The 9417-nt window shown below is 37.1% G+C and overlaps 1 protein-coding gene across 3 annotated transcripts in view; it reads right to left on the reverse strand.

Moving 5' to 3' along the window:
* Positions 1-7874, reverse strand: part of LOC147633142 (MADS-box transcription factor 23-like) — a 69586-nt gene extending 61712 nt beyond the window's left edge. For 2 of the 3 annotated variants that reach the window (XM_086806160.1, XM_086806161.1), the window contains exon 1: positions 7013-7868. In XM_086806160.1, coding sequence (XP_086662286.1) covers positions 7013-7386 — 374 coding nt within the window. In that variant the 5' untranslated portion in view covers positions 7387-7868. Of the gene's footprint in view, positions 1-7012 lie in introns of all 3 variants that reach the window. The other variant, XM_086806159.1, reaches the window with a different exon arrangement.
* Between the last annotated feature and the right edge of the window lie 1543 nt (positions 7875-9417).

Raw genomic sequence — 9417 nt, forward strand, 5'->3', positions numbered from 1 at the left:
TTTAAACAAAATAAAAATAATAATATTAATGTGGCTAATAAAGCAAAAGACACATGGCTGTTTAGCATGGCTGCCAGCGTTGGCCAGCATGTGAAAGGAAGACACGAGAAGAAGCTGGCGAGTGCGGATGATGCGCAGCTGTGAAGAAAGAAAAAGTAGAGACCGCCTTGTTTGTTTTTGGGGGCTCTCTAGCGTAGCCGCAGGACAGAGCCAAGGGAGGCGCTGGGGCGCAGAGTAGAGGTGTGGCTGCTACTGGTGTAGCGACGGGGAGCCGCCAAAGAAAGGCAGCCACAGGCGCAGGAGGGCCGCCGTGTGGAAGCTAGCGTGGCACAGGCTGAAGGCCTTGTAGACGGCTGGTTTTGTGAAGTCAAAGGTGACAGGCTGGTGACAGCGCAAGGTGAAAGCCAACGGACTGCTCAACACAGGTGACAGAGACAGATCGAGGGAAGCCTTTGAAGTGGATAGCGCAGAGGGCACCGGATATAGAGTGTTTGTTTTGGATTTGCATGGACTGGTGTGGGCCGCGTAGGTGAAGCTGGATGTGGAAGCCAGGGAGATGCTGGCGACCGGGTGCTGGAGACAGGGCTGTGGATAAGTGATCGTGCAGAGGCTGGTGGGGCCGGTATCACTGCAGAGAAGATGCTTGGGTTTGTTGTGAGGCTACCTGAGGATTAGCACAGAGAGAGAGAGAGAGAGAGAGAGAGAGAGAGAGAGATGTTGGTGTAGCTGCTGTTGGCGACACATGCAGAAGCGATGGGCTACAGAGAGTTGAAGGTTAGCTGGTGGGGCGCCTTCTGAAGAGTGAGTGGCCGGGTTCTTTTTGGTGTGAAAGGCACAGAATGCAAGCGAGAGGTTCGTGGTGATTGAGGATGTGGTGTATCCTTGGCAGTGACAAGTCAGAGTGTTGATGTGTTTGTAGTTGCGAAGGCTTGATCGTCAGACGCAAGGTCGAAAATCCTGAGGTGGTGTGGCCGTGGTGAAATTCTCTTGGCAGTAAATCCAGGCCTGAGTGTTTGTAAGTTGTGTGAGTAAGGCTTCTGTGTCGGGAGAAGCTTGTATACAATGTTGACTGGGAATATATTGCTGGGTGTTTGCTTTGTCTATGGTGTCCCTGTTTATGCTGTCCTTTTGGCATGGGTGGTGTGGTGAACCGTGAGAGAAGTGTTTCAGCCGATGGCTGGTGGTGCCTCCGTTGTGTTAGTATTATCCAAGTTTAGGAGGTGAAGGGCTATAGAGGCGTTGGTTCTTTCTTCTTGTTTTCACCTCACATGCTTCTAGTGTCCCCACTGAGGAGAGCTCTAGTGTTGTTCTTTGCCTAGAAGGGCGTATGTCCCACAGAGAAGAGCTCTGGGATTATTACAGGTTTTCATGGTGTGGTCTTATCCAGAATTTCATGGTAGAAAGGGTGAAGATGTGTGTGACTTCTTGGAGCAGATGGAGTTGGCATGCATTAGCAATCATGTTACAGATGAAGAGCAAGTTTTGAAGCTAATAAAGATTTTCTTGAAGGGAGATGCCCGAAGCTGGCTTAAGGATTTTGAAGTACAAGATGCGGCATGTGAGCTACATGGTGTTTTGACCTTAGACAGGTTGAAAGAAGGCCTTTTGGAGCGTTTTCAGCAAGTGGAGGATTCTAGTGTGCTTTGGTAGGAGTTGAGCGTCTTGAAGCAGGTCCATGGGCAATCACTAGATGATTTTGTGCAGGTATTTACATGTGGTGAAGTGTGAAAAGTGTTCCAGTCGGTGGCTGGTGGTGCCTCCGTTGTGTTGTATTTTCCAAGTTTGGGAGGTGAAGGGCTATAGAGACGTGGTCTTTTCTTCTTGTTTTCACCTCACACCGTGCTGACAAATCGAGACGCAACTAAACTAACAAGAAATGAAACTGTGACAAGATAAAAAGCCCAAGTCTGGACTATAGAGCCAGGCCAAACATGAAGGCAAGTGAAGGGTGAGACCCCTCAAGGCACCATGGAACCTTGGATAGTATTCCCAACCATCACATAATGAGATTTTGATAGTTCTTTCTCCGCTCTTGCAAATGAGGACGTTGTGATTATCTTGTCACAGGACAATAGAGAGCTTGAGTTTGATGATGAGAGAAACATACTTAAAGAGGATGACTTCCACGAGCGCTTTAACAGAAACTCTTCTAATGGAGACGATCCTAGCAAAAACTTTGATTTTCATTGTGATCACTTCTCCATCGCCTCCTCTATCTAGATTCTATCCCCAACCTCTAGCCTCTTTTCTGTACATCACTTCTTGTACTTACTACTACCTACATCTAGAGCGCCTCGCATTGTATGACTTACCCTATTATCTATATATATTTTCAACTTAATTTTAATGAAATTTTAGTTTGTCATGCGACAACTTGTCTTCTCTTTAAAATTAAAAATACCAAACTTTATAAGTGCTTTTTTAAAAGATCATATTTTACCGTACGATAAGAAAATTTCTTATATCATATCGTATTCTCATACGGTATCGTATCGTCTCCGTATCATACGAATCAAATTATACTGTACAAAATAGCTATATATAAAACATATGACTTATATATTAAACTTAAAGCTTTACACATCGTCTATTCTTATGTATTCAACTTAAAACTTAAAAGATAAAGCCATATACATTAAGCTTATGCATAGAGCTTAATGCATAACACTTAATGCATATAACTTTTACATAAATATATATATAATAAAGCTATATGCATAAGGCTTATACTTAGAACTTAATGCATATAACTTTTGAATTGAAAGCTTTCTTTATGCTCAATGCTTATATATAAGGCTTTATGTATAAAGGCTTAATGTATAAAGAAAAAATACATGAGCCTTACACATTAAGCTTAATGCATGAGCCATATGCTTAAAGCTTAATGCATAAAACTATATATATTAATTTTACACATAAAGCTTAAATCATGAAACCATATGCATAAAGCTAAATACATGTCTTTTGCATAAATGTAGTAAAGCATATGTATAAAGCTTATGCTTAAAAGCTTAAATATAGATTGCGTACATTAAGCACTCTATGTTGTCTTTATACATTATGCATAGACTATATATAATGCCTAAAAATACTTTACATATGCATAAAACTTTGTGCTTTTGCATATGACTTAATGTCCTATGTTTTTTTTAACGATATTGCAAGCGTTCAAAATCTCATCACTACCAAAATAATGATAAAGACAGAGAAACAAAGTAAATAACACTTAGTGATGATAATAAGAACTTGAACGCTTATACATTATATAGATTTAATGTTTATGAATATATACAAGAAAGCACTAATCTATGTCACTTATGCATATGCATTTCACAAAGCTTAACTTAATGCGTATGCTTAATACAAAAGACTTTATGTATTAAGCATATACAATAAGCCAGTAAACATATACAATAATACTTTTAAGCCTATACATTTATCAATGCTTAATCAACATAATGTATTTGTATAAGTTTATTTTCAATAGCTAGACCCAAAATATTAATAAAGATAGTCAATAACATATTATTGTTACTCACGTACTAAACCAATCAAGATCCATAGAACATTGCTCTTCATATAAAGCAGTATGTGACAGATCTTGTTCGTAGCATATAAGAATGTGACATGTACACTCAAGACAACATCAACAAATCCTAAGAGAACCTTTCCAAAATAATCACAGAGTTGAGAAAGAATCATCTTATCTCTTCCATGCACGAACCAACAGCTGTAAGCTTATCGATTTAGTACACCAAGCTAAATAAAATGTAGTTTAGAATTTAAGTGTAATAAACTATGTAATTTATAATTTACAATATAATCTATGACATTAACTTTATATTATAATTATTTTTTATATTTTAAGTATTTAAGTGTTCTAAAAAAATATCATTAACTAGTATTTAAATAATGTGATTTAAAAAAAACAAAGATAAAATAAGCGAGAGATGGAGACACATATCTCCACAAGTCTCACCCATTATATCTCTCTTTTTGTTACAAACAATTTACGGCTTTAATCATGCACGATTATACACACGACTATATACACAGATAAGTGTGCCACTATTGATATTATTGTATGTGCAATTATCGACTCTATTATATACACAATTATTAACACTATTGTATACGTAATTAAACACGCGATTGCAGCCGTATCTATAACTGCGCTTATAGACACCTAAATATCTTTTTTCATATATAGATTCTTTTAAGTTTACGCAACTCTTGATAAAGCTATTCACTTTTTTTTTTAGTGTTCTTTATAAAATTAAGATGAAAATACATATATATAATTATACAAATGCATATTAGATTGATATTGTTTCAAATAAGAGATCTATTTAATGGCTTTATGTTTTCTTTTAAATTTATGCGACTCTTGATAAGGCTATGCTCTTTGTTTGTTATATGTTCTCTATAAGATTAGGATAGAAATACGTATATATAATTATGTCGATACATATTGAATTGATAATGTTTCAAACAAGAGATCTATTAATGACTATGTTTTCTTTCAAGAGTATTTATGTTAGCTAAAACAATCTACAATTTCTTTATCAAGTATAGAAACGTTACTATGATAATATATAAGATAGTCTAGTTACAAAAGCCACTTGCTAATACGAATAAGCGCATAAAAAGTACTATTATCATTTAAATTGTGACAACATGAGTAGCATATAATTAGTTAATAACCCAATTTTGTGTGAGTTTTAACAAGTAAAATGGATTTATTTTATGTCAACATAAAAAATCAAATAATTAGCATATTTACAAAGATATTGGATAAACAGAAGCTCCGCAGACTCAAGAGTATACTTGGAGTGTAAGGTATATAGTTAAGCTCGAAAAAGAGTGTTGAGATATCGAGCTCAACTAGTGTGAATATTGATGACACACCAAGATATTAGCTCCATACTGATTGATGATACTATGGTTGATATACCACCACTGGTTTACAAATTGTTTTGACAATAACTTTGATTTACTAAAGATATAACATAGTTATAACACCAACTTATAAAGTTAAACCCACACTATGAACCAACCTTATACATTTTAGTAGAAGAGTACTTCCTCTTATAATATACACTCTTATCTTTATGTTATAATTATAGAGAAAAACAAAGATCAAAGAAAATTCAACCATAATATAGAAGAAAATTCAATCATCCAAACCTCAAGCTCATCCTCTCCTCCATATTCTTCTTACTAACTTAAAAGAAAAACCAAAATAGAACTTCAACAAAGTAATTAACACCAATCCTCTATCTACCACACATACTTAATATCCTTTACTAAGAGTATCATTATATAATATGATAGTCAACTCACTAGTTTTTTTATCTCAATCACTACATCTCTTGTATAACATTAGTAGTACCATCTTGTGTTATTATGAAAGCTCTTTTATTTGTAAGAACTTTCCTATAAGTAAAGAATAATTAGTTCTCTATAATATGCACAATGACTTGAGCTCAAAGATAACTCCCTTCATACAATTAACCTTTACACAATACTATAAAGCAACTACAATGACCAAATGATTTTAGAACACCATGTAATAAAAAATGATAACAAAAATAAATAAATAAATATTTTAATATTTTTTACTCAAGAGGTAACTCAAAAATATATAAGTGTAACACGTAGATTCAATGTAAGGAGTTCATAAAGGTATCATTTAAAAGGACTATTTAGAGATTGAATAAAAAAGGATAAGATTTATTCATAAAATTCATAGATAAAGGGTTTTTAAGATAGACCTTGAACACATGTGATATAGAGAGTTTACATATAATAAACTCCTCAAGATTTTTTATAAGATTCTTACTATCACATTAATATACGCTACATCTTTAATGCACACTATATCTTTAATAAGATATAGATAGTTTACATATATAAACTAAAAATTATTACTATAGACTTAATCAACATGAACATCTACCTTGAGCTCTCTCACCACTTATTCATCAATCTTTTGATTTTATCCAATAAAATAATCTATCATATACTTGATAAAAAAGCTTAATGTTATGGTTTCATTGAGAGTCTTTCTTAATAAAAATTATTTTCACTTATTCATTAGCTTTTTTGTCTTCTTAGACATTGAGAGTTACTAGTACTCAACCCGTGAGTTGTTGCAGTATGTAAAAGATATTAAGAAGCAAAACGCATGAATGAAAGCTAGAATACAAAGGGTTAAATTAGGAATGGAAGCCGAAATACAAAGAGTCAAATCAATGGGATATTTTTTCTCTTATTTTTTAGAAATCCAAGATTTCCCTTTTCTCTCCTCTCCAAGTGCCTTTTTCTCTCCTCCCCAAGTGCCATTGTTAATATGTAATAGATATCCAACAAGAATTGTTATGTTTTGTAGATTCCCTATCTAAACCAAACCAAACGGTTGTAATCATGCGCATTAAACCCTTAAACTCACCCCAAGCAAGAAGTATGACAGGACATGGCTCCTCCCTCTACTATGTCCATCACGTGCGACCAAAAGCATAAGATATTAAGATTATCTTATAAGGGTGAAAAAGGTCTGCGCTGGGAGACACTACATGTAGTAGAGACAACCTGTCCACTCTACTTGTGACCGGAAGTGTAGAGACAAGCAGCCCTTATTGTCATCGTGAACCGAGGTAAGAAAAGGATGGATTTTTGTTCAAAAAGAACGAGCAAGGCTGATCTATCCTAAAAGATCCCAGCAAAGGTTTGCGTTGGGTGTCTCGCTTAGGAAACAGGGAGAGTAGCAGGTGTGAATCTCCGTGTTATCCTTTGCGTGTAGCCCCAGCGGGGATGGTATCGACAGAGGCGATGGTCCGTTAAGGAGGGGGGTTGTAATGGCTGATCTTTCTCTCTCTCTCTCTCTCTCAACACTCATTCACATGAATTATTTGAAGCGCGGAGAGATTAAACATTGTAATTTGGAATTATGCCTTGCACACAAGAACACTGTGAGGACAAGCATACCATAACAATGAAGAAGGGGGGGTACCTGGAGCTTGCGAACTTGAAGAGTTTGCTGGTGCTGGAGAAGATGATGAGGGCGATTTCGGCGTCGCAAAGGACTGAGAGCTCGTAGGCTTTTTTCAAGAGGCCATTTCTGCGCTTGGAGAAGGTGACCTGGCGGCTGGTGGTATTCTCGATTCTTCTGATCTGGATCTTGCCGCGACCAACAGGGGGACCTGCCTTCTCACTAGAGTGGTGGTGGCGGTGGCACAGGAGTAGCTTGTTGCATCCATCGTTCTCCTCTTCTGCGTCCTCCAGGGCAAGGTCCATGTCCTCGTGCTCACCCGCGGGCTCTCCATCCGCATTCTCCTCGACCATTATCTGAGGGTTTCTTGTGATGTCCTCTCTAAGATTGGCCATTTTTCTCCAGGCGTGTAAGACAAATGGTACACACAGAGGCTTCTCCTGAGGCAAAGCGCAGCGCCTGCAACTAGGGTTAGGGTTGGCTTAGGGTAGCATAGAGAGAGTAGAAGCCTAGAAGACAAGTTTTGCAAGAGGGTTGGGAGGGAGAGTCGGCTCGGCGTTAGGTATGGAGAAGCTGTGGGTCAAATTGGCTGGCAATCGTGGAGCTCTTAGAAGTTTAGAAGAGGGTAGAGCCTTACCCATCTCGCTGTCCGAAAACCGCTCCGGGCGGGGCTCATCTAACTGGTTTTGGCGCTCTCTCCAAAACCATGGTTTTGTGTGTATCCGCCGGCCTGGTTGCCCCATGTTCTCCCTTAATCTACCCCTGTCCTAGCTTCCGTACCGTTCTGCACGTATACTTTGAATTCGTTTCGCACCATCTTCTTCTTTTTATTCACTGGCGGCGCTGGCCACCATTTCGATCTTCCTTTTTATTCCCCAAATAAAATTCAGCCAGCACCCGCATCATCTTCAGGCCATTTACTCCACCCGGTACTATTGATCTGTCTCGCAATGGGTGGTATACAACGACCCATCGCACGCGTACTTTATGAACTTGAATGTGTCATAAATAAACTTTTTTTTTTAACCCAGTGAAAAAAAGTGAAAACAAAAAATTGAATCTTGAAACTCAAGCCAAACCAAAATTTCAATGGGCTTTTCTCAATTTGAGTCGTGAAAAAAAGTGAAAAAAAGGACAAGCTTCAAGCCCAACGGGTTTCAAAAAATTGAATCTTGAAACTCAAGCCTAACCAAAATTACAATCGGTTTTTCTCAATTTGAGTCGTGAAATTACTGTAAAAGATGGTTTTTTTTTCTGACACTAGGGAGCCTTTCCTTCAAAAAACTTATAAATAGGAAGTATACACATTTAGTCGAAGTTTTCGAGGTAAAATATGTAGAAAAATTTATTGGTATCCTATTTTATCTCTCTAGGCTAGGCCACTTCTCTCTCTCTCTCGATATAGGCAGGCCTTTGTGAACATCCATAGGATCTACTCCTTTTCTTTTTCTTTTTCCACATACATGGGCTTTACAAGGCACCACCTCAACAAGTAGCCAGGGGGGTGTTAACCTCCGACCTCATACATAGACTTCAAACACCCTATCAACTGGGATATGTGCTTGGTGGTACTCCTCAATTATTCATGAAGCTTAAAAATTGGCATAATTCTTTAGAAATGTTACACCATTATTGTATTTTTTGTTAGTCTCTCCTCACTTTCCATGAAGCTTGAAAATAAGCATTAATTTTTGAAAATTTTATACCATGATTACATTTTTTTGCAATCAGCTCAATTCCTTTTAGACACGTTCCAACATACCATTTTGGATTTCTAGTAGGCCACCCTTTCCCGAACACTAGATACCACCAAGGCAATGAAAATCTCCACACAAGTGAAACCAGTTCGATTAAACACTATATATAGTTGTCTGAAGAATCACGTGTCGAAGCATCGTGAAAAGTGAAGAGAAAGTGCATATGTTTCCTAAAAATAAGTTTTCCAAATAGTAAAGTAAAGTCGCAATCTCTCCCTTGAAAAAGGATACTTTCTTCAGTGTGATTGTGCTTTCTCTCAAAAAGAGAAAAATGGCATAGCTATGTCCCCATGTGCTTTATCGAAACAGAAAGTACCTTAAGAAGATAATTAAACAAAATTCCATGACGAACATACATTATCAACGCACTATTGCTATCTTCCCTCTAGATCTATCCTTGGCTTTTTTATCCTACGCCTCAAAATCAATCCACGCCCTTAACTATAGCATTCATGATACTTTTCAATCAATTATAGTTGGTAGCTTTCTTCTTATGGGTATGAACTTGTGGATCCCATGTTCTTCCAAGCCTTGTTTTCCAAATTTAAAAAGAAAGCGCAAAGAGAAACTGTAAAGTCACCACTTAAAATCATAGATAAAAATAAGGATCATAAAACCTTTTTCCCTTTTATATTTAACTTAATGATAGCTTTATAAGCATCAGTTTAC

The sequence above is a fragment of the Cibotium barometz genome, chromosome 12, assembly GCF_041138505.1.
Source record: "Cibotium barometz isolate CiBa-2024 chromosome 12, ASM4113850v1, whole genome shotgun sequence".
Taxonomy (NCBI): Eukaryota; Viridiplantae; Streptophyta; class Polypodiopsida; order Cyatheales; family Cibotiaceae; genus Cibotium; species Cibotium barometz.